This window comes from Physeter macrocephalus, chromosome 11, assembly GCF_002837175.3.
Source record: "Physeter macrocephalus isolate SW-GA chromosome 11, ASM283717v5, whole genome shotgun sequence".
In the NCBI taxonomy this organism is placed as follows: Eukaryota; Metazoa; Chordata; class Mammalia; order Artiodactyla; family Physeteridae; genus Physeter; species Physeter macrocephalus.
This window is the reverse complement of record NC_041224.1, coordinates 8785215-8812406: the sequence shown is the minus strand read 5'-3', so window position 1 is coordinate 8812406 and position 27192 is coordinate 8785215. Positions and strand designations below refer to the sequence as shown.

The 27192-nt window shown below is 40.3% G+C and overlaps 1 protein-coding gene and 1 pseudogene across 3 annotated transcripts in view; one reads left to right on the top strand and one right to left on the bottom strand.

Annotated features, from left to right (window-relative positions):
• The window catches only part of NSUN6 (NOP2/Sun RNA methyltransferase 6), a 75504-nt gene that overhangs the window by 14592 nt on the left and 33720 nt on the right, over positions 1-27192 (bottom strand). For all 3 annotated transcript variants that reach the window (XM_007101509.4, XM_007101510.4, XM_024116411.3), the window contains 3 exons: positions 26598-26679; positions 23374-23493; positions 17551-17695 (listed from right to left, as the gene is read on the bottom strand). In XM_007101509.4, coding sequence (XP_007101571.1) covers positions 17551-17695; positions 23374-23493; positions 26598-26679 — 347 coding nt within the window. The remainder of the gene's footprint in view (positions 1-17550; positions 17696-23373; positions 23494-26597; positions 26680-27192) is intronic.
• Positions 6048-6888, top strand: LOC102977402 (mortality factor 4-like protein 1; annotated as a pseudogene).

Sequence of the window (27192 nt, the reverse complement as noted above, 5' to 3'; positions counted from 1 at the left end):
ATTAAATTTATCTTTTTTCTTTTGAGTTCTAGCTTTGCTTTCATGCTTTAAAATCTTCTCCATTATGAAGTCAAATAAATGTTCATCTATACCTGCTTCTAGTTACTTTCCATTTAATTCTTGACAGTAAACTTTAATCCATCCTGAAGTTACTTTTGTGTATAAACCTTTCCCCCAACCGTCCAAACAAAAAAATCATCTTAGAGCTATTTATTAATTTACTTTTCCCTCTAGGTGTGCAATGCTAACTTTATCATATATGAAATTTTAGTATACATTTGAACCTATTTCAAGGACTATCTGTTCTGCTCCAAATATGCTAGTTATTAAGCCATATTCTTCTGAGCTCCACGTTTACCCACCTCTACTCTGCTGTGTGATGCTGAGGGGGGAACTCTGTGAACTACAATTCTCCTTTGCCTGTTGGCTTCAAGATTCCCCAACAGGAGGCAGAGAAGCGATGCGGGTGGGAAGAGGATGAAAGATAAAAGGGGTAGAGAACAGGACTTGATCCTTCCTGATGGCTTGTTGTTTCTGTCAAATCAATCCCAGTAACAGCCCTTCGCCTTGACAGGTACAGTTTCCAGCTTTTTCCCTTAAGTATCAGTATGCAGTGGACAGAGCCCCCTCTCTCAAGCTGTAAGTCCCAGCTCACTGCAGTCACCTGCTCTGGACCCCGAGCAGCACAGCAGCTATAGGTAAAACCCCCTTCCTTAGAGTTCTGAATCCCAGCCCCAGGGAGCCCTGCCCCTAAGCTTCTGGAGAGCCCAGAAATAAATCCGCACACTTAGAGTCAATTAATCTATGACAAGGAAAGCAAAAGTACACAATGGGGGAAAAGACAGTCTTCAATAAGAGATTTGGGGAAAACTGGACAACTATATGCAAAAGAATGAAGTTAGAACATCTTCTCACACCATATATAAAAATACAATCAAAATGGACAAAAGTCCTAAACGTTAAGACCAGAAACCATACACCAACTAGAAGAAAACACAGGCAGCACACTCCTTTACAGAAGTCTTAGCAATTCTGTTTCACCTCAGGCAAGGAAAACAAAAGCAAAAATAAACAACTGGCACCTAATCAAACCTAAAAGCTTTTGCACAGTGAAAGAAACCACCAACAAAACCAAAAGACAATCTATAGAATGGTAGCAAATGATCTGCCTGATAAGGGTTAATATCATATCCAAAGTATATAAAACTCAATATCAAAAAACAAAACCACCTGATTAAAAAATGGGCAGAGAACCTGAACAGCCATTTCTCCAAAGGAGACATACAGATGGCCAACAGGCACCTGAAAAGATGCCCAACAGCACGAATCATCAGGGAAATGCAAATCAAAACCACAGGTCATCAAAAAGACAAGAGATAACAGGCATTGATGAGGATGCGGAGAAAAGGGAACCTCATGCACTGCTGGTGGGAATGTAAACTGGTGCAACCACTATGGAAAACAGTATGGAAGTTCCTCCTAAAATTAAAAACAGAACTACTACTAATGAAAAGAACAAAGAGGCAGAAAACCAACAAGGAAACAGAACACTTCAACATTATAAACCAACTAGACCTAATAGAAAACACTATGTAACAGCAGAATGCATATTCCTCTCCAGTGCACGTGGAGACAAACCATATGCAAGTCCATAAGACAAAGCTGAGTAAATCTGAAAAAGGTTAAACTCATACAACGTTTCTTCTCCCACCAAAATGGAATGAAAACAGAAGTAACAGAAAGAAATCTGGAAAATTCCAAGTATGTGGAAATTTAAAAACATGCTCCTAAATAACCGTGAGTCAAAGAAATCACAGGTAACTCCTAAAATGCTGTGACGTGAATGAAAACAAAACACAATGTACCAAATTTTATGGGAGGTAGTGAAATAGTGCTTAGAGGGACATTTACAGCTGTAAATACCTACATTAAAAAGAAAAGTCTCAGGACTTCCCTGGTGGTGCAGTGGTTAAGAATCCACCTGCCATTGCAGGGGACATGGGTTCGAGTCCTGGTCCAGGAAAATCCTGCATGCCATGGAGCAACTAAGCCCGTGCGCCACAACTACCGAGCCTGCGCTCTAGAGCCCGCGTACTGCAACTACTGAGCCCATGTGCCACAACTACCGAAGCCCACAGGCCTAGAGCCCGTGCTCCACAACAAGAGAAGCCACCGCAATGAGAAGCCTGCGCACCGCAATGGAGAGTAGCCCCCGCTCGCCGCAACTAGAGAAAGTCTGCGTGGCGACAGAGACCCAACACAGCCAAAAATAAATAGATAAATTTATTTTAAAAAACAACAACAAAAAAGAAAAGTCTCAAAGTAATAACCTAGGCTTACATTCTTAAGACACTGAAAAAAGATGAGCCAACTAAAAATGAAGCAGAGGAAGAAAATAATAAAAATTAGAGCAGAGAGGTTCCCCCAATGCCAGGGCCGCAGTCGCTTCAGTTTGGCCTGCGGCTCTCAGGGGTAAAAGGGGCTCCACAGGTGTGTCTCCAACCCCAGTGCCAATCACCCCACACCGCAATCGTTGTGGTGAAGAGAATAGACGAGTGAAGAAGGGTGCATTTTCCCTCTCACCTCAAAGCTCAGCTAGGGAAACCGTGTAGCCCTGACCAGTGGGCTCAAGGCCCTACTGGAAACTGGTTCTCAGCTTGAGAGATGAGGAAACAAGAACCAGTAACAAGCACATTTTTTTTTTCAATTTTTGAGGGGTGTTGAGACAAGGTGACAGAATAGATCTTTAGCCAGACTCGTGAAGAAAAAAGGGAGAGGGCTCAGATCAATAAACTTAGAAATGAAAAAGGAGAAGGTGCAATGGACACCACAGAAATATAAAGGATCATAAGAGACTACTACAATCAACTATATGCCAATAAAATGGACAAACTATAAGAAATGGACAAACTCTTAGAAAAACACAATCTCCCAAGACTGAACCAGGAAGAATTAGAAGATATGAACAGACCAATCACAAGTACTGAAATGGAAACTGTGATTGAAACCTCCCAACAAACAAAAGCCGAGGGGCTTCCCTGGTGGCGCAATGGTTGACAATCTGCCTGCCAATGCAGGGGACGTGGGTTCAAGCCCTGGTGCAGGAAGATCCCACATGCTGCGGAACAACTAAGCCCACGCACCACAACTCCTAAGCGTGCGCTCTAGAGCCTGCGAGCCACAACTACTGAGGCCGCGTGCTGCAACTACTGAAGCCCGCTCGCCACAACTAGAGAAAGCCCGCACACAGCAACACAGACCCAATGCAGCCAAAAATAAATAAATAGATAAATAAATAAATCTATTTATTTATTTTTTTTAAAAAAGTAGAGGACCAGATGGATTCACAGGCAAATTCTATCAAACATTTACAGAAGAGTTAACACCTATCCTTCTGGAACTACTGCAAAACACTGCAGAGGAAGGAACACTCCCAAGTTCATTCTATGAGGCTACCATCGCCCTGATACTAAAACCAGACAAAGATACCACCAAAAAAAGAAAAAAAAAATTACAGGCCAATATCACTGATGAACATAGATGCAAAAATCCTCAACAAATATACTAGCAAACCAAATCCAACAATACATTAAAAGGATCACACACCATGACCAAATGGGATTTATCCCGGGGATGCAAGGATTCTTCAACATCTGTAAATCAATCAGTGTGATACACCACATTAACAAAGTGGAAAAGTAAAAACCATATGATCATCTCAATAGATGCAGAAAAAGCTTTTGACAAAATTCAACACCCATTTATGATGAAAACTCTCTAGAAAGTGGGCACAGAGAGAACTCACTTCAACATAATAAAAGCCATATATGACAAATCCACAGCAAACATCATTCTCAATGGTGAAAAGCTGAAAGCATTTCCTCTAAGATCAGGAACAAGACAAGGATGTCCACTCTCACCACTTTTATTGAACATAGTTTTGGAAGTCCTAGCCACAGCAATCAGAGAAGACAAAGAAATAAAAGGCATCCAAATTGGAAAAGAAGAAGTAAACCTGTCACTGTTTGCAGATGACATGATACTATACATAGAAAATCCTAAAGATACTACCAGAAAACTACTAGAGCTCATTAATGAATTCGGTAAAGCTGCAGAATACAAAATTAAAACATAGAATCTGCTGCATTTCTGTACACTAACAATGAAAGTCCAGAAACAGAAATTAAAGAAACAATCCCATTTACCATCGCATCAAAAAGAATAAAATACCTACGGATAGACCTACCTAAGGAGACAAAGACCTGTACTCTGAAAACTATGAAAAACTGATGAAAGAAATCGAAGATGACACAAACAGAGGAAAGATATACCATATTCCTGGGCTGGAAGAATCAATATTGTCAGAATGACTACACAACCCAAGGCAATATACAGATTCAATGCAATCCCTATCCAATTACCAATGGCATTTTTCACAGAACTAAAACAAAAAACTTTTAAATTTCTATGGAGACACAAAAAAAATCTGAATAGCCAAAGCAATCTTGAGAAAGAAATAAAAGCTGGCAGAATCAGGCTCCCCGACTTCACACTATACTACAAGGCTACAGTAATCAAAACAGTATGGAACTGGCACAAAAACAGAAATACAGACAAACGGAACAAGACAGAAAGTCCAGAAATAAACCCACGCACCTATGATCAATTAATCTACGACAAAGGAGGCAAGACTACACAATGGAGAAAAGACAGTGTCTTCAATAAATGTTGCTGGGAAAACTGGACAGCTACATGTAAAAAATGAAATTAGAACATTTTCTAACACCATGCACAAAAATAAACTCAAAATGAGTTAAAGACCTAAATGTAAGACTGGATACTATAAAACTCTTGGAGGCAAACATAGTAGGAATACTCTTTGACATAAATTGAAGCAGTATCTTTTTTGATCCGTCTCCTAGAGTAATAGAAATAAAAACAAACAAATGGGACCTAATTAAATTCAAAAGCTTCTGCACAGCAAAGGAAACCATCAACAAAACGAAAAGATAACCCACAGAATGGGAGAAAATATTTGTAAATGATGTGACCGACAGGGATTAATCTCCAAAATATAAAAACAGCTCATGCAGCTCTATGGCAAAAAAACAAACAACCCAATCAAAAAATGGGCAGAAGATCTAAATAGACATTTCTCCAAAGACATACAGATGGCCAAAAAGCACATGAAAAGATGCTCAACATCAGTAATTATCAGAGAAATGCAAATCAAAACTACAATGAGTTATCACCTCACACCAGTGAGAATGGCCGTGATCAAAGTCTACAAACAGGGACTTCTCTGGTGGCGCAGTGGTTAAGACTCCATGCTCCCAATGCAGGGGGCCCAGGTTGGATCCCAGGTCAGGGAACTAGATCCCACATGCATGCCACAGCTAAGAGTTCGCATGCCACAACTAAGGAGCCCACCGGCCACAACTAAGACCCGGCACAACCAAATAAATAAATAAATAATTTGGTTTTTTTTTAAGTCTACAAACAAATGCCGGAGAGGGTGTGGAGCAAAGGGAACCCTCCTACACTGTTGGTGGGAAGTAAGTTGGTACAACCACTATGGAGAACAGTATCGAGGTTCCTTAAAAAACTGAAAAGACAACTACCATATGATCCAGCAATCCCACTACTGGGCATATATCCAGACAAAAACATGGTTCAAAAGGATACGTGCCCCCCAATGTTCACTGCAGCACTGTTTACAATCGCCAAGACATGGAAGCAACCTAAATGTTCATCGAGAGAAGAATGGATAAAGAAGATGTGGTAGGGCCCAGGATGTAGAGTGGGCAGTGCCTGATGGCGCGTCTGACACAGAGTTGGGTGGGGTCGAGAGTAGGGAGCAGCAGTCGGGGATGGCGGGAGAAGGAGGAGGCAGCAGCGATCACTTATAAATGGCACTGAAGCAGGACCCAAAGCCTCAATTCCAGGAGGGTGAGAGAGTGCTGTGCTTCCATGGGCCTCTTCTTTATGAAGCAAAGCGTGTAAAGGTTGCCATAAAGGATAAGCAAGTGTAACATTTTATACATTACAGTGGCTGGAATAAAAATTGAGATGAATGGGTTCCAGAAAGCAGAGTACTCAAATACGTGGACACCAATCTACACCAAACAACGAGAACTTCAAAAAGCCAGTCGGGAGCAGTATGCGGAGGGGAAGATGAGAGGGGCAGCCCCCGGAAAGAAGACTTCTCTGGTCTGCAACAGAAAACTGCTGAAGTGAAAACAAAAGAGAACAAACAGAAAACACCTGGAAATGGAGAGAGTGGCGGTACCAGTGAGACACCCCAGCCTCCTACAAGAAAAGGGCCCAAGGAGATCCTACTGTTGACAACGAGGAAACAGTCACGAACCGAGAGCGGAAGTTACAGCAAAGATTCCTGAAGAACTAAAACCGAGGCTTGCTGACGACTGGGACTTAATTCCCCGGCAAAAACAGCTCTTTATCTTCCTGCCAAGAAGAATGTGGATTCCATTCTAGCGGATTATGCAAATTACAAGAAATCTCAAGGAAACACAGATAATAAGGAGTATGCTGTTAATGAAGTTGTGGCAGGGATACAGGAATACTTCAGTATAATGTTGGGCACTCAGCTGCTCTGCAAACACGAGAGACCACAGTATATGCTGAAATCCTCGCAGATCACCCTGCTGACGCCCATGTCCCACGTGCACGGAGCGCCACATCTACTGAGATTATCTGTACAAACTGGATCAATGTTGGCCCACGCACCTCTGGATGAGATGAGCCTTGCTTTATTACTGAATTATCTTCATGATTTCCTAAAACACCTGGCAAAGAACTCTGCAACTCTGTTTAGTGCCAGTGATTAACGAAGTGGCTCCCCCTGAGTATCATCAGAAAGCTGTGTGAGGTGCTTGTACTCACTTACGTTGTCTTACTTACGAGGTCTGTAAACGCATTTTTGTTTCTTAGTCCTTCACTTGTACAAATGAGGTACTTTGGAAATGTCAGTGTATAATAGAATTGATGTTTGTTTTCTGTTTGGTATTTAAACAGAGAAAATGAAAGGAATTACAGCTCCTTTTTTCTCTTCTTTCACTTCAAAGTTGCTACCAGTGTATTCAACGATGGACAACAGAAAGACATACTGTGTTTTATTGCTTAGTTGACAAAGCTGCGTTTGAATGCTGGTGGTTCTATTCCGTTGCCACCACACACGTTTATAACGTGTCAACGCTATACGACAAAATGCCGATTCCTAGTGCCAAAGGTTCAATTCAGCGTATATAACTGAAAACACTCATCCATTTGTGCTCCCCCCTCTTTTTTTTATGGTGCTTAAAGAGCCCATCCTTTCCAAGTCATCCATGTTGTTCCTTAGGCATTTTATCTTTGCTCAGATTGCTGAAGAATGGTGGCTTGTTTCATGGCTTTTGTATTTGTGTCTAATGCAGGTTTTAACATGATAGACACAATGCACTGTGTAGCTACAGTTTTCTGGAAAAGTCAATCTTTCAGAAATTGTTTTTCAGATCTTCAATAAATTTTTTCTTTAAATTAAAAAAAAAAGAAGAAGATGTGGTACATATATACAATGGACTATTACTCAGCCACTAATAAGAATGAAATAATGCCATTTGCAGCAACATGGATGGACCTGGATATTATCATACTAACTGAGGTACGTCAGACAGAGAAAGACAAATATATGATATCACTTATACGTGGAATTTTTTTAAAAATGATACAAATGAACTTGTTTACAAGACAGAAAGAGACTCACAGACTTTGAAAACAAACTTACAGTTACCAAAGGGGAAAGGTGGGGGGATGGATAGATTGGGAGTTTGGGATTGACATATACACACTACTATATTTAAAATAGAAAATCAACAAGGTCCTACGGTATAGCACTGGGAAGTCTGCTCAATATTCTGTAATAACCTAAATGGGAAGAGAATTTGAAAAGAATAGATATATGTATATGTGTAACTGAATCACTCTGCTGTACACCTGAAACTAACACAACATTGTAAATCAACTATGGTCCAATATAAAACTAAAAATTTTAAATAAAACAAAAAAATTAGAGCAGAAATTAATGAAACAGAGTAAAGAAAAACAAGAATCAACAAAACTGAAAATTGGTTCTTTGAAAAAAAATCAACAACATTGACAAACCTTTAATTAGACTGACCAAGAGAGAAGACTCAAAATACTAAAATCAGTAATTAACGGGGGATATTGCTACTGATCTTACAGAAAGAAAAGGGATTATAAAGGAATACTATAAACTGTATAGATAAATGAAATGGACAAAATACTATAAAGATACAAACTATCAAAATTGATACAAGAAGAAAGAGAAAATCTGAATAAACCTATAGTAAGTAAAGAGACTGAATCAGTAACTTTTTTAAATCCCACAAAGAAAAACCCAGGTCCAGCTGACTTCACTGATGAATCCACCAAACTTTTAAATAACACCAGGTCTTCACAAATTCTTTCAGAAACATAAGAGAAAAGAATAATTTCCAACTCAGTCTATGAGACCAGTCTTACTCTGAAACCAAAACCCGACAAAGATACCACAAGAATGAAAACCACAGACCAGTATCTCTTACAAATATGGAACAAATATCCTCAGTAAAATACAAGCAAACGTAATCCACCAATAGATGAAAAAGATTACACACTATGACCAAGTGGGATTTATCTCAGGAATGCAAGGTGGATTCCAAATCTGAAAATTAACTGAATAAAGGTCAAAAACCACATAATCATCTGAATAAGACAGAAGCACTTGGCAAAATCTAACACCATTTCATGATCTAAAATATCCAACAAACTAGAAATAGCCATGTAATTTCTCAACCTGATAAAGGCTATCTATGACAAACCTACAGTTCTAAGCCACTTGAAAAAAAACTAATCAGGAACATCAGACATGGATGTTCTCTGTTACCACTTCTATTCAACACTGTACTAAGGTTCTAGCAAGGGCAATTAGGCAACAAAATGAAACAAAAGGCATCCAGGTTAGCAAAGAAGAAACTGACCTATCTCTATTTGCAGATGAAAATTTACTATAAAGCTATTGTAATTAAGGCAGTGTTATCAGCTTAAGGACAGAAATATCAATCAATGCAAGAGAACTGAGGGTCCAGAAATGAACCCTTACATTGCCGGTCAACTGATTTTCGAAAAGTGTACCAAGACAATTCAATGGAGCAAAATAATCTTTTCAACAAACCATGCTGGGGCAACTGGATACCTTCATGAAAAAGAATAAAGTTGGATTCTTTCCTCACACCATATACAAAAATTAATTCAATACGAATTCTACATCTATATGTAAGAGGTCATACTACAAAACTCTTAGAATCTGACACCAAAAGTACAGGCAATAAAAGATAAAATGGACATCCTTGAAAACCTTTGTGCTTCAAAATGACATCATCAAGAAAGTAAATGGACAACTGACAAAATGGTATAAAATATTTGTAAATTATATATCTAATAAGGGACTTATAGCTAGAATATATAAAGAACTCTTACAACCTGATAATAAAAACACAACCCAATTAAAATATGGGCAAAGGATCTGAATGGACAAGTAGATGTAAAATGGTCAATAAACACATGAAAAGATGATTAACATTATTAGCCATCTGGGAAATCTGCTTCTAGTAAATAAAAATGAAAACCACAATGAGATCCCGCTTCACACTTACCAAGACAGCAATGATCAAAAAGACAGATAGTAAGTGCTGGTGAGGATATGGAGAAATATGAACCCTCAGTACATTGCTAGTGGATTGAAAAAGGCTGCAAACTGCTTTGTAAAACAGTCTGACAATTCTGTTAAAGGTTAAACAGAGGGTTACCATATGATCCAGCAATCCCAATTCTAGGTATATACTCAAGAAATAAAACACACAAAAACTTATACACAAATGATCATAGCAACATTATTCATAACAGACAAAAAAGGGAAAAAACCCAAATGTCCATCAACTGATGAATGAATAAATAAAATATGGTATTATCCATACACTAGAACATTACTCATCCTTGAATATGAAGAAAAAAATATTTTTTCTCCCATTTAACAAATGATACAGGTTGACATAATTTAAAATTACGAAAGAAAAAGAGTAATTTTTCAAAAACCTTAAATATGACAAACGTTTGTCTCAGCATCAAAAATAAACAAAAATGGCCAAGGACTGATGTTTGGAATACTTACATTAGGTACTAGAAAACAACTTGTTTCCTTCTGAGGGACAAGACTGGATTCAGGCTGCCCCTTGTAAGTAACTAAAACATTACAGGTGTGGCTAACCTCTATTCCTAATAAATAAAAGCCCAACTGAACATATAGCTCATTCTATTCTCTCTTTTTAGATTTTCTGTAGTATTGAAATCACCTTAGAATGCTATATAAGAATTTTAATCATATTTACTGCAATCTATAGAACTGGTGAAAATCACCTTGATGTAAATTTGCAGAGTCGTTACTACTTTCACACTCTTGCATTTTCAAGTCAGTATTCCTTATCCTTCCTGTGTTCAGCTAACAATCCATCATGCATATAAAAATGTATGACTAAAAGTAAAAATAATCCGGGACTTCCCTGGTGGTCCAGCAGTTAAGACTCCACGCTCCCAAGGCAGGCGGCCTGAGTTCGAACCCTGGTCAGGGAACTAGATCCCTCATGTCGCAACTAGTATCCCGCATGCCGCAACCAAAGATCCCACACACCGCAACTAAAGATCCCGTGTGCCGCAACTCAAGACCCAACGCAGCCAAATAAATTTTTTTTTTTAATAAAAAGTTTACAGATATGAAAGCAATTATACTTCCCAAAGATGGCTGCCACAATATCGTCCATTCCATACATGCTTACAGTTTGACACTGACACTCATCACAGTGACACAGAGGTGGGATGTAATATTCCTTCTCCTTTATTCTGGGCAACAGCAGAACTGATGCTGAGTGACTGCTGGAACAGGTCATAAATGGGGACATGGCTGCTGCCTGGGGCTATTCCAACATTCGCCCTCGAAACCCACCCAACCAACACGCTGACAGTATCCAGGACACATGGAGAGGTCCTAGCAGAGAGCCGCCATCATCCTCCCGACATGTATGTGAAAGAGAGCACCTTCAAGATGACATCTCCCTCAACTACCACATGACCGCAACTGCACAAGATACTGCAAGTAAGAACCATCTATCTGAGGGTCTGGTCAGCCCCCAGAATTGTGAGGAATAATAGTGAAATGATTACTGTGGTTTTCATCACTAAGTGGTGGCATGATGTGGGATAACAGCAGAACATAACCAGAACAAACTGTGTAGGAAAACTACCACACAGCTTGATGCTAGCATACAGTTACTGGGTCACTCCTTGCACCTTATACTATGCACCCTCACTTATCCACTCAGAGGCTTTCAAGCTCTTTCACTTGCTTTAAAGGGGGAAGAAAATTTTACTGATGGATAAAAGAAAAAAATGGAAACAGTCACCATCTCCACTTTTAATAGTACAAAGCTTCTGGCAGACTGCTATTTGTTCTTCAACGACAATTATCCTCTTTTTCTATAGAAATGGTGTGAACTGGGCACATGGCAACACAGCTGAAGACTATGTTTTCCAGCCCCCCTTGCAGCTAAGTTGATCAAATGACTAAGCTGTGGCCAGCGGGATATGCACCCTACTTCCAGGTCTTGTGCATCTCCCAAATCCCTTTCCCTACCCCCTGGGAAAAAAACTGGAACAGCTGTCTTGGACCCAGAGATGAAGCTCCCAGCATTGGAGGTCCACCTCTTTAACTTTTCAGTGAGTCAAAAATAAACAAGAAAACCAAAAAACACTTCTATCTTTTCTAAGTCACTGTATTTTCAGTCTCTCTGGTACAGTCCCCTAGCCTACACACTGATATAACTCCTGCAAACCCCTGGCTAACACTTTAGGGCTGACGAGCCACTGACCATGACACATTGTTGTCATGTAATTAGGCAATTCAATCCGACCTGCTCCCACTCTTCTTCAGGATATTCCCTGTTTTTCTGGCAAGTATTCAATGTGCTTCATTTGTTTTGGCTTTTTAATCACGTGTGACTTACTACATATTAGGCAGAAGTTACAAAATAATTTCTTAAAGGTACGTGGATTTTCACATTACTACTGATGTAGTAGGCGTTTTAAAAGTCATCATGGGGCTTCCCTGGTGGCGCAGTGGTTGAGAGTCCGCCTGCCGATGCAGGGGACACGGGTTCGTGCCCAGGTCCGGGAAGATCCCACATGCTGCGGAGCGGCTGGGCCCGTGAGCCATGGCCGCTGAGCCTGTGCATCCGGAGCCTGCGCTCCACAACGGGAGAGGCCACAACAGTGAGAGGTCCGCGTGCCACAAAAAAAGTAATACTAATAAAAATTAAAAAATAAAAAAAAAAATAAAAGTCATCATGAATCCTGGAAAAGAATAAATACATGTGTATGTATAACTAAATCACTTTGCTGTACACCTGAAACTAACACAACACTGTAAATCAAATTATACTCCAATGTAAAAGAAAATAAATAAATAAATTAACTTTTTAAAAAGTCATGAATCAAATAGCATCTTTAATCAATGAACATTCTAGAAAAACTAAGGCCAATTACTTCATTAAAATATGCAAGTTTCTCGAATACTTTATGAAACCAAATTGAAATAGAGACAGAGAGAAATAGAGCAATTTAACTAATGTATTATTTAATTCCAAAACAAGATATGTGACTATATCTATATCCCCAATTCCTCAAGAAAAATGAAAAAATGAAAAATGAAGAATCATAAAACTGAAAGGCTTGTCTCAAATCTCAGCTTTCTGGGCTGTGATATGAAACTAAAACAAATAGGTTAACACTTAATAGAATTAGAAAAAGAAGAACAAACAAAACCTAAAGTCAGCATTAGGAAGGAAATAATAAAGATCAGAGGGGAAATAAATAAAATAGAGATTAAAAACAATAGAAAAAAAACAATAAAACCAAGAGCCGGTTCTTTGAAAGGGTAATAAACAAGACTGACAAACCTCTGGCCAGGCTCACCAAGAAGAAAAGAGAGAGAACGCAAATAAACTAAATAAGAAATGAAAAAGGAGACATAACAACCGACACTATAGAAATACAAAAAACATAAGGGAATACTATGAACAATTATATGCCAACAAATTCAACAACCTAGAAGAAATGGACAACTTTCTAGAAACATACAGTCCACCAAAAGTGAATCAAGAAATAGATAATTTGAACAGACTGATCACTAGAAGTGAAATATCAATAGAATCTGTAATTTTAAAACTGCCTACAAACAGAAGTCCAGGACCAGATGGCTTCATAGGTGAAGTCTACCAAACATACAAAGAAGAACTCTTACCGATCCTTCTCCAACTCTTCCAAAAAATTGCAGAGGAGGGAATGCTCCCAAAGACATTCTATGAAGCCACCATCACCCTGATATGAAAACCACTAAAAAAGAAAATTACAGGCCAATATCTTTGATGAATATAGATGCAAAAGTTCTCAACAAAATATTAGCAAACTGAATCCAACAACACATAAAAAAGATTATACACCACGACCAAGTGGGATTCATCCCAACTTCACAAGGATGGTCCCACATATGCAAATCAATGTGATACACCACATCAACAAGAGAAAAAACAAAAACCACATGATCATCTCAATACATGCAGAAAAAGCATCTAACAAAATGCAACATGCATTCATGATAAAAACTCTTACCAAAATAGGTACAGAGGGAACATATCTCAACATGATAAAAGCTATTTATGACAAACCCACAGCTAATATAATACTCAACAGTGAAAAGCTGACAGCCTTCCCACTAAAATCTGGAACAAGACAAGGATGCCCACTCTCACCACTTCTGTTCAACATAGTATTGGAAGTCTCAGCCACAGCAATCAGACAAGAAAAAGAAATAAAAGGTATCCAAATTGGAACGGAAGAGATAAAACTGTCATTATATGCAAATGACGTGATTCTATATACAGAAAACCCTAAAAACTCCACACAAAAACTACTAGAACTGATAATCAAATTCAGCAAGTTAGCAGGATAAAAGATTAACATACAGAAATCAGTTGTATTTCTTTACACTAACAACGAAATAGCAGAAAGGGAATGTAAAAAAAAAAACAAAAAAACAAAAAAACAAAAAAAAAACAATACCTTTCAAAATCACACCCCCCCCCCAAAAAAATACTAAATAAACCTGACCAAGGAGGTGAAAGACTTATACACTGAGAACTATAAAACATTAAAAAAGGAAACTGAAGATGATTCAAAGAAATGGAAAGATATCCCATGCTCTTGGATAAGAAGATTTAATATTGTTAAAATGGCCATACTACCCAAAGCAATCTACAGATTTAATGCGATCCCTATCAAATTACTCATGACATTTTTCACAGAACTAGAACAAATAATCCTAAAATTCATACAGAACCATCAAAGACGCAGAATTGCCAAAGCAATCCTGAAGAAAAAGAACAAAGCAGATGGCATAACCCTCCCAGACTTCAGACAATACTACAAAGCTACAGTAATCAAAACAGCATGGTATTGGCACAAAAAACAGACATATGGATCAATGGAACAGAACAGAGAGCCCAGAAATAAACCCACACAACTACGGTCAATCACACAGCTTCGACACATGAGGCAAGAACGTACAATGGGAAAAAGACAGTCTCTTCAGCAAATGGTGCTGGGGAAGTTAGACAGCCACATGTAAATCAATGAATTTAGAACACTCCCTCACATCATACGCAAAAATAAACTCAAAATGGCTTAAAGACTTCAATATAAGACATGACACCATAAAACTCCTAGAAAAGATCATAGACAAAACATTCTCTGACATAAATTGTACCAATGTCTTCTTTGGTCAGTCTCCCAAGGTGATAGAAATAAAAACAAAAATAAACAAATGGGACCTAATCAAACTTACAAGCTTTTGCACAGCAAAGGAAACAATCAACAAAATGAAAAGACAACCTACGGAATGGGAGAAAATATCTGCAAATGATGCAACCAACAAGGGTTTAATTTCCAAAATATACAAACAGCTCGAACAACTCAACAACAAAAAGAAAACAAACAACCCAATCGAAAAATGGGCAGAAGACCTAAATAGACATTTCTCCAAAGAGGAAATACAAATGGACAGTAGGCACAGGAAAAGATGCTCAACACTGCTAAACTATTAGAGAAATGCAAACCAAAACTACAATGAGGTACCACCTCACACCGGTCAGAATGGCCATCATTAAAACCTCTACAAATAACAAATGCTGGAGAGGATATGCAGAAAAGGGAACCCTCCTACACAGTTGGTGGAAATGTAAATTGGTACAGCCACTGTGGAGAACAGTATGGAGATTCCTCAGAAACCTAAAAATAGAGCCACCATATGATCCAGCGATCCCACCCCTGGGCATATATCCAGAGAAAACTCTAATCCAAAGAGATACACGCTCCCCTATGTTCCTAGCAGCACTATTCACAACAGCCAACACACGGAAACAACCTAAATGTCCACTGACAGAAATGGCCATACTACCCAAAGCAATCTACAGATTTAATGCGATCCCTATCAAATTACTCATGACATTTTTCACAGAACTAGAACAAATAATCCTAAAATTCATACAGAACCATCAAAGACGCAGAATTGCCAAAGCAATCCTGAAGAAAAAGAACAAAGCAGATGGCATAACCCTCCCAGACTTCAGACAATACTACAAAGCTACAGTAATCAAAACAGCATGGTATTGGCACAAAAAACAGACATATGGATCAATGGAACAGAACAGAGAGCCCAGAAATAAACCCACACAACTACGGTCAATCACACAGCTTCGACACATGAGGCAAGAACGTACAATGGGAAAAAGACAGTCTCTTCAGCAAATGGTGCTGGGGAAGTTAGACAGCCACATGTAAATCAATGAATTTAGAACACTCCCTCACATCATACGCAAAAATAAACTCAAAATGGCTTAAAGACTTCAATATAAGACATGACACCATAAAACTCCTAGAAAAGATCATAGACAAAACATTCTCTGACATAAATTGTACCAATGTCTTCTTTGGTCAGTCTCCCAAGGTGATAGAAATAAAAACAAAAATAAACAAATGGGACCTAATCAAACTTACAAGCTTTTGCACAGCAAAGGAAACAATCAACAAAATGAAAAGACAACCTACGGAATGGGAGAAAATATCTGCAAATGATGCAACCAACAAGGGTTTAATTTCCAAAATATACAAACAGCTCGAACAACTCAACAACAAAAAGAAAACAAACAACCCAATCGAAAAATGGGCAGAAGACCTAAATAGACATTTCTCCAAAGAGGAAATACAAATGGACAGTAGGCACAGGAAAAGATGCTCAACACTGCTAAACTATTAGAGAAATGCAAACCAAAACTACAATGAGGTACCACCTCACACCGGTCAGAATGGCCATCATTAAAACCTCTACAAATAACAAATGCTGGAGAGGATATGCAGAAAAGGGAACCCTCCTACACAGTTGGTGGAAATGTAAATTGGTACAGCCACTGTGGAGAACAGTATGGAGATTCCTCAGAAACCTAAAAATAGAGCCACCATATGATCCAGCGATCCCACCCCTGGGCATATATCCAGAGAAAACTCTAATCCAAAGAGATACACGCTCCCCTATGTTCCTAGCAGCACTATTCACAACAGCCAACACACGGAAACAACCTAAATGTCCACTGACAGAGGAATGGATAAAGAAGATGTGGTACATATATACAATGGACTACTATTCAGCCATGGAAAAAGAATGAAACAATGCCATTTGCAACCACATGGATGCAACTAGAGATTATCATACTAAGTGAAGTAAGTCAGAAAGCAAATACCATATAATATCACTTAAATGTGGAATCTAAAATATGACACAAATCAACCTATCTACAAAACAGACTCACGCACATAGAGAACAGACTTGTGGTTGCCAAAGGGGAGGGGCTGGGGGAGGGATGGAGTGAGAGACTGGGGTTAGTAGATGTAAGCTTTTATATATAGAATGGATAAACAACAAGATCCTACTGTATAACACAAAGAACTATATTCAGTATCCTGTGGTAAACCATAATGGAAAAGAATATTTTTTTAAAATGTATATATAAGTATAATTGAATCACTTTGTTGTACAGCAGAAATTAACAGAACACTGTAAATCAACTATACTTCAATAAAAAAATAAAATAAAATAAAACAAATAGGTTAAGAACAAAGAGTTTGACCAAGTCTTGGAGGTTTGATTCTGTACTAAAAACTTGATATTCAAAGATGAGATGAAAAGCAAAAAGACATCTATTATGGCAAAATACCTTAGATCCATGCCAAGGCTCTATGGATATTTAGGGGCTAGAACATAGGTAGCAAAATCTGACAATTTGTTTGTACATGCCAATTATAAAAGCTTTTAAAAGATAAAATTTAACTCACCATCTGTGTCCTTAACCGTATCAAGTTTAAGGGCCTTTGTTCCATCGAAGCAAAATGCCCTGATGGAATTTAGCCCTAACAATAACGCATTCTGCTTTATTTTTTCTACTTTGTTGGATATTTTATCCAGTGCTATCACTTCTCCCTAAAAAAACAAAACAAACACATAAAAAAGTGAAAATCCAAAGCAGTCACGAAAGTTATTAATAATGAGAAAAACGGACAATTATAGTCTTCCCCACTTTCCTCCTATCCCCAGCTTTAAAGCCGAAGTCATCATCCAAATGAGTATCAAATTTACATCCAATACTTAAGTCTTACCTTTTAAAGAACACAATCTTGCCATATAATTTTCTTATAATGCCCATCTACTTTTAATCCGCAAAACTCAAAAGCAAAAGCAGTGTTTGCAATCTTCTAAAGAAACTTTAAAATACCCATCTGAGATAAATATTTAAAAATCGCCAATTTGATGTGCCTTGCTCACCTCTGGGAGAGCATGAACTAACGTTCTGAGACATTTGCCTTCTGGTCCTCTGAGATACAGATGAATGTTACTTGTAAAATCAATCCTCAGCCCAATACTTTCTGAGATACATACATATAATAAAATTCATGTGAATTCTGAGAACTAAAGACAGAAAAATAGAAGCTTGTATATCACAGCAAAATGTTCTGCACTGGTAGTAGTTCAAAAATAATTTTACATGGGAACACTTCGATTAAGTCAAAGTCAATAAAGACAAGAGGCTACAGTTTTGTGAATGAGTTGTGACAGTCACATGGTATTTTAAAACATACTATGAAATGTTCTGCAGAGATGGTGATGTCAATGTTTCGATGTATTTTTTTTGCTTTTGTTCCTCCTTGCTGTGACATACGCATTGACTGCATAGACTACAATACTGAAGATGTGCTGATTATGTTCTTGAATGTGACACCAGGTTTAGCGCCCAGCATAGTTCCAGTTAATACCCTGACGGACAGGTAAACCATTTCAAGTGAGTTGAACTGGAAAGATAGGCAAAAACCACCAGAATAAGGTTCCACTGTAACTACAGTGAAGGAGAAACTGCACTGGCTGAAGGCTGCTCTTACAAAAGTACAAGACTGGAAGCCTCACTTATACAAAATTCTGCTTAACTACAAAAAAAAATTTTTTTTAATCAACAATAATGACAAATTGAAAGTATTAACAAAATCTGGGATTCAATTCTGTCTCAATATTTCTGTTCAGGTTCCTGGGTGCTGGCCCGCTGGGAGATTGCCTAAATGGCCCCAACTCCTCAAGTCTCCGTGTATCCCCACCCTCTGCCGTTGACCTTGCAACAGCCAGCTGGTCCAAGTCGGGCTCGGCCACCGGGTTTGCACTGGCCGACGGGATGACAGCAGGAGTGATGCAAGGGGAGACGCGGAACGCTGGCCTTGCTCTGCTCTGTCCTCTGCCCCTGCTGACCCTCAGCTACTGCGCTCTGCTGTGCTAGTGCCCTAGCCCCACAGGAGGGTAAGAGATGCAGGGACCAGAGGCAAGACATTCCAGTGGCCTCAGCTGAGCCAACCTGAGCCTAACCCAAGTGAGGGAGCCCACCCAAGGTCGTGAGAAACTCCGGCCAACCCACAGCTGACCAGGTGCCAGAGTCAGGCTGGGGGCCATCGAGTGAACCCCAGACTCCGGAGGGGAGGCAGTGCCACCGAGGCTGTGTGGTTGTTTTCACACAGCATTATACAACCAACAGAGAATGCACACACCTCTAATATCCAGCCTCTCTTTGGAAAGATTTCTTACTGGAGAGCAGAAAATACCTCTGAGTGAATATACTTTTAAGCAAACACAATAAATATCATACCGTAAGTGAGGGGGATAATTATCACTTCCTCAAAGCATATAATCTTTACATGTGAGCTTTCAGGAAAACTGAAAAATGATCTGCATTAAATACCACAACTCCATAAAATGAACCCTTCTGTTTTGTGTTCATTTTACACACTGGTGGTATTTAATGCATTTTTTTCCCTAAAGAGTTTTGTTTTTTTTTTTTTGTTTTTTTTACTGTTACCACCTTAAATTCTTTTTCGACAAAGAGTAGTGTAAGTTAATAAGCAAGTGTACCTCCTCTAATGAACCATGGATATCAATTCCACGATATTTAAACGACAAATACCTTTTTATATTTGAGATCTTTCTTAGATTGAAGGCTGCTCATTGAGGTTGTACTAATGCTACTGCAATGTCTGTGTATATGTGAAGAGCATATAGACAGTGTTATGGATTTTACACACATATACACACACACATTTATAGTGCAGAGATGACAGGTTTAGGCCTTCAGTGTATTTACTGAAAAGGTAAAATTTTATATTTATATATTTTTATCCCCATTTGTGACATTGTGAATGTTTCAGAAATTCCAATAGTGACAAATATGAATGTGTAAGAAATGACGATTTTCATCAGAAGTCTTCGAACAATTAAAGTTATCTGCACTAATGAAAGGGAAAAGTTACAATTTCATCCCTGACACAGTACAACTTCCAACTATTTTCTGTGCAAGATTGCTTGTAAATCCCTTGACCATCCTAAGCATCAAATATAGATCAAAAATGTATCACCTGATAAAGTCCAACAACTGGCACTTGCAATAGTGGGAAATACTGTATCTTTTTTATCAGGCAAATTAGCTGGAGCAGAAAGGTTTTTGCTAAATCAGCCTCATGGAGGTTTCCATGCCAGAAAGTCTTACCTCAGTAGGTAATTTTTTCTTCTTTATAAATTAGTACTAGGAAGAAAAGCGCTGAGTTTCCTAGGCACAGAAGCATTTTTACTGCTGTATAAATCGGAGCTAAACCAGAAAAGTGACAACGGATACACGGCCCTCACTATTCTCGGGTCCTTGCTCCGCACTTCACCCGGCTGAGCTTCTACGGCACGTTACATACACTCCCTTATATACATCCTCAACTCACGTGCGTCTCTTTCTTGCACATCCAAGGGACAAAAGCTCAGCTGTGATTAAACCCAGGCCTTCGCCAACTTCCTGTCTATCCCCCCCACGCAGCCAAAAAGCACGTCACTAGCCCAACTCATCTCACTCTAAGTCCATGACTGCTGTACTCATGGGGCCCTTGGCGCAAAACTGAATTCTCATGACGCATCCGTAGGCCATTCTCACTCCTTATCCTAGATCGACACTTCCTGTCTTCTCAAACCCCTGACCCCCTGCCTTCCCCTTCCCCTTCCCCATCTGAAGACCCTGCTTCCTTTTCAGAGAAAACTGGAACAACCAGAAGCCAACTCCCAGTCTCCCACCACGTGTACCAGTCCACCAACACCTCTGCCCATATCCTCGGCTTACCTCCTACTTCCAAGGATAAACCGTCTCATGCCACCATCTAAAGCCACTGTGCATCAAATCCTGTCCCATTTCACCTACCCCAAGATCCTGTTCCGGCCATTTTCCCACTCCCTCAGGGGTAACCAATTTCCCCTTCTAATCCCTCTTCTCCATCAGCAGGCACTGCTATTTCCCTCATCTTAAAAAAAGGACTCCCTGGGTCCACCCTCCAAGCACTGCGCCATTTCTCTGCCCTCCGGGAGAAATGTGCCCTGCCCCCGCAAAGGAGCCGTCCTCATTCACTCTCTTTGCTTCCTCTCATTTCTATCCAAGCAGGCATTTCCACTCACCGCCCATCACCCACGAGGTGCTGAGTCCACGGGGAGGGGGTTCTCGGGCCTCACCTCACCGGCCCCGCCGGGACGTCTCACCCAGCTGCTCGCTCCGTCCCCTGTCGACCCCTTCCTGGCGCAGCGCCCAGGGCACCACGGGCCTCTGGTGGTCCTGCCGCATCAGTGGCCGCTCCTCCTGGTTCCCCGAGCCCCGAGTGTCGGCGCACCGCAGCCCCAAGGCTCGCCTTCCGGCCTCCCCTGCCTGCTACCGCCCCGCATCAGCCTCACGGCCTCGCACGTCTTATCCGTGCGTTGGCGACTTCCAGACTTCCATTTCCGATCCAGACCTCTCTCTCCTGTACCCTGGGCTCAAGTATCCCATCGCCTGCTCCACGTCAGCTCCTGGCTGTCTCACGGGACCGCGCTGTAATCTAACCAAAACTAAAGGGCTGCTTTTTCCCTGCAAAACGTGCCCCTCCCGTCGTCCTCCCGACCGGCTGCTCCATCCTTCCCGGTCCTCTGGCCAAACACCTAAGGAGTCACGCTGCGCTGGCCTCTCATTTTCACAACCCACCCACGGCCGATCCACCAACAACTCCTAACAGCCCCAGCTCCGAAACACACCCAGAATCCGACCAGCTTCTTACCACCTCCATGACGCCCCTGAACTGCTGTCTCCCAGGCCGTCTCTCTGCTTCCGCCGCTGTGCAACGCCGCGGCCAAGCTAAGGAGCACGCAAGCTTATGTCGCTCTTCTGCCCCAAACCTCCAAGGACGTCGCATCGCTGGGGCGGACGTGAAGTCCCGGGAGAGCCTGCGAAGCTGCTCCGCCCATGCCCCGCCCCCCCACCCCGCTCCTCACTTAGGCTACGCCGCCCAACTACCAGGGTCCCCGCCCCCGACCCCGCTTTCCCCAGCAAGTCGGGCGGCGTCCAGCCTGAGCGTTCGCACTTACGCCTGCTCTCGCTGGTACGTTCTCCCACCTGTAAGTCTCCCCTAAATGCCACCTTGCCAGTGGGCTTCTCCCTCGCCACCCACTTCAAACTGCAAATTCACTCTCCCTTCCCCAGTATTCCCAATCCCATACCCCTCCCACAGCTATGTATGCCTATCTTTTACTCCCTCATTTGTTTCTCACCTGTGTCCTTTTACTGGCATGTGGGCTCCACGAAGAAGGAAACTGTGGTCACTATGCTTTATTGCTGTACGCCAGCAGTTGGCACACAGTAAGAATAAATCAATATTTTTTAAATCAGTCCATCAATTAAAATCTGACTGTAGATCAAGAAAGATACTATAGGGGAAGCTACTAGCAAGTGCAAATATTTTAGGAACCATTTGGTTTCACAGAAGTTGAAACAAACTGGAAAGACAGCATCAACTGGCCATATCCTTCTCGAGCTGAGGAATCGCAGCTGAAGCAGAGAGGTTACAAGGCCACAGAGCTTTGAACACAGATAAAGCTAGCGCACGATGCAAGGAAACACATCAGCAAAGACGCATACATAGGGAAAAGCAGTAATATTTGAGCTAAAGTTATCCAAGGACAGGCTTTTCTTTTGTGACAATGAAGCAGGCTTTATTAAGCCAAATCATGGTTTTTATGAACCCCAAGGCAAGAAGAACACAGACACATACAGATGTTCAGTACGTGTGCATGTATTCAGCTGGCCAAAAACATCTTACGGAGAAACCCGAACGAACATTTGGCCAAACCAATATAGTTATTATCATCTTTATATCTGCATATATATCAACAATATAGATTTGGACACTTTAATAATGGACTGCCAAATTAACTTTCAGTGGTAGAATTTATTTGAATAGTTTAAAAAGTGTCAAGTCTTGTAATTAAGAACATGAAAAGATCTCTTAAATGTTTCCTTTAGACTTAATCATTTGAGGGAAAAATTCTATTCCATGAATGTATCAGGCACATGTGGGACTCAAGAAGGTCTCGAGATAGTCTTCACAAATGACGATGGTCTACTGAACTTAATACGTGATGAATGTCATCACTGAGCGGCCTTCTCTTCGGTTGAATTGAAATCGACCAGATTATGAATGTCTGTATAATGTCCCGTAAGTCACACATACTTCCACCTCCATCACTGAGACATGCAGGGTATCAAGAGCAGCTCTGCGCGAAGACAGCCTCACCTGATCACGCATCAGCGCTGCAATGTGTGTTGTTTTGCCTCCGGGGGCCGCACACAAATCTAGAATCTTCTCTCCAGGCTGAGGATCCAGAACATGACTTACTACAGCAGACGGCAAATTCTATAAGGAAAAAAAAATTAATTTGTTATTAGTGACTCGAGATCATTTTAAGTTTCAGAATCAGAGGACGTAAAGAAATCCTTGGAGGTAACCCAGTACAGCATCCTCGGCCAAGAGTATGTTTTCTGTAGACATACCAGTGTCAGGATAGTCAATTTCCCAGGCTGTGCTACGATCTCACAGGACAGCCACACACATGCACGACACATTAAAAACTGAACTCTAATATAAAGACACTAAAACACGTATGTGGCCACTGAAGATTCAGTGATTCTCCATCTAGAGATGATATTGATGCTTCACCCCTAACAAAGATAACATTAATGTAATGGCCAAAGATGACAGAAATTTCCAATCCAACGTAATACGTTAAGAACCTTCTGCTATGCAATCAGTTGAAAGCATGAAATAGTCCCAGTGAAAAGGCTTCATTAAATATTTAAATGATGACAAAGTTTCCCTAAAACCATTTCATCTACTACCGTTCTCTACAGTATTTCTCAATCCTGGCTGCACAACAGAATCACCTGGTGAGTTCTGCCTTTTGTTGTTTTTAATGTGCAGTCATCTAGGATAGTTAAATCAGAATTTCTGGCAATAGGGCCAGGCATCAGTGTTTTTAAGATCTCCCCAGGTGCTTCTAACGTGCGGCTAGCTGTGCACCCTTGCTACGCTACAGCCATTCTCAACCTTAGCTGCAAACTAGAACCACCTGGGAGAGCTTTTCACCATCCTGACCCAGGCCCCACCCCAGCCAGACCAACTAAAGCCCATTCAGGTGGTAGAGTCCAGGCAGCAGCATGTATTTAAAACTCTCAGATTATCCAACCTCATCTGGCTTTTAAAGCAATTATTTCCAAGAAACCAGGCAATGAAAAGATCAACTTTTGAGCACCATTTTTGATTCCAGATAACCTGGAATGCAACTAGAATATAACGGAAAACAGCTGTTGTAAATATTTAAGTGTTAAACCTTTCACTGTCAATCATTTCAATCGTGAAAGACATCAAAGGCGTTTCTGTAATTCTGTGGATTGCGGTCAGGCAAATCAAAAGTTTCCTTTGTGGTTTTGAAAAACCAAATAATATTTGCACATTCGTAATTTTAACGATTGTGTGCAACACTCCAATTAACTTTATAAAGTACATCCTTGTGTAACTTCAACTGCTAACATGAGAAATAATCAATTATCACCAGCCTTTACAACCTCCTCTCCTCAACGAGGAACCCGCAACGTGAAGCTTCCACGTTAGCTGTTGCAAACATGTAACAGTACAGATTTGGGGATAATGGTTTCCAGAGAAAGGCAAGGCAAGAGGCATCGAAAAAAAAACCCCCACAAATTTCACCAGGGGTTTTCCCAAGTATATAATTCTATCTATCTGTAAAGTACCTTCAGTAATAACACAGAATGGACAAAGTACTAGTTGCCTAACTCTGGGGCTTACAAGGTATACAGCCAGTCACCCTACGAACTACCTCATCTTCACAAGTTAAGAGGCTGCTGAACATCATTCTAGAAATGGTATCAGTGTCCTTCAGTTACAGCCAGTGCAGGCTCGTGACAATACGTTCAAGAGCCCAGCACAACACCACACTTTTTAAAAGGCTGGGAGGACTGCTCTGGTGGCGCAGTGGTTAAGAATCCGCCTGCCAATGCAGGGGGCGCAGGTTCGAGCCCTGGTCCGGGAAGATCCCACATGCCGCGGAGCAACTAAGCCCGTGCGCTCTAGAGCCTGTGCTCTAGAGCCCGAGCTCCTCAACAAGGGAAGCCACCGCAGTGAGAAGCCCGGGCACCACAACGAACAGTAGCCCCCCGCTCACCGCAACTAGAGAAAGCCCGTGCGCAGCAAGGAAGACCCGACACAGCCAAAGATAAATAATAAATAAAATAAATAAATTTTTTTAAAAAAAGAAGCAAGAGCAGTCTTGGGAACTGTGTCTCTAAAAAAAAAATTTTTTTTAAATAAAATAAAAAATAGAAAGAAATAAAAAAGGCTGGCAAAGACTACTGAAGAAGATTCTACATAACCACGTATGACTTTATATTAGGTTATGCATCCTAATGGTTTACATCATCACTAATGTAGAATCAGATGACAAACGTAAATCTGTTTTTCTATTTGTTCACCCCAGAATTAATCTCTGGATTTATAAAATGACTTTTGGTTACATACTAAGCAGAGTAGAAAGCAAATGTCATCTATGCTTAAGTTAGGGTACAGATGCTACTACCTACCAATTGTGCGACCTTATTCAAGAACCTGACCAGATCTGGTCTTCAGTATTTTCATGTTACATTGGTAATAATAATAATAATAATAAAATAATAAAAATACCACCTAACAAGCAGACTGTAACAAATCATATGAGCTAATGTACATGAAAGTACATCATAAACTGGACAAGGGAAAACAAATTACTTGTTATATCACAGCAACTGATAACCATCTGACCAAAATCTGCTAGCAGTAAACCATCTGAATCTCACTCACGAGTTACACATGGAACATTTACATGTATAGCAAATGCGTGCTTTATTTAGGGATTAATAGTGGAAATGGAAAGCAATCATTACAATAAGCTACACTAAGTAGCTTCCTTTTTTTTTTTTTACAGCAGTTACAGACATTTATTTTATAATAAGAAAAGTACAACCATATTTATTAAACTTGAGGGTAGGAAAGAGGAAGGAAAGCACATTCAGGAAGAAGCTCTCAAACCAACGCTGAGAACTGGTACCCGAGAGAAACGACACAGACCCCACCGCCCCACGTGGCGGCGCCTTTCCTTTCCTAAGGGTGAGCGGGAGTCGCGGCGGCATCCCCGTGCACGCCTTCTCATCCTACTTCTTGTGCTTATTACCCTACAATACGCACCGCTGGGTAAAGGAAGGGGGAAAAGGTAGGTAATCGCTTGAGAAAAAGAGAAAGTGCTTACTAAGCTTTTCCTTACTACTTAACCAAAGGTAGATCAGAAAACATACAAATACACTGCAAAAAAAAAAGGTTAATAGAAGCGAAAAAACCAACCCTTAGATTTCAAATAATTCACTGAAGTATATTGCAATGTCACTAAGTATTTTGCTTTTACAAATACTTACTTGTAAAAATAAGTAGCTAGGCAGTACGCTGTCAAATGAGGGGCTCAGATACACTGGGTCTGTCATTCTTACACCTATGCCTCTGAAAAACAGGAAATCTAACATTACTCAGTATAAATTAGACAATCTACACAATCTCCATTTCTAAGAATATACACAAGTAACATGTCAAATATAAGATGTTCTGCCTTTTTAAAACCTTTTTTACTCAACACCAAAATACTTAAACGTATTCCTGTGAAGTGTTTCTGGATTTTTACCCACAGTAGAGTAGGCCACTGGGAGCACTAAAAAGGATAAAGTTACATAAAATTTTCATTTAAGCACCACTGCATTCCTTTAGAAATCTGCACAGACTAAAAAGTGAAAACCATCTGAGTCTTTATCCCCTGATGCATTCTCATCTTTCTGGTAACAGATTTATGACCACTGTTATTAGCCTTTCAATTCAACAAACATTTTGTGATCCCTTCAGTTTGCCAGGCACTATGCTCAGTACTTGTATGAAAAATAAAAACAGGGCTTCCCCGGTGGCGCAGTGGTTGAGGGTCCACCTGCCGATGCAGGGGACGCGGGTTCGTGCCCCGGTCCGGGA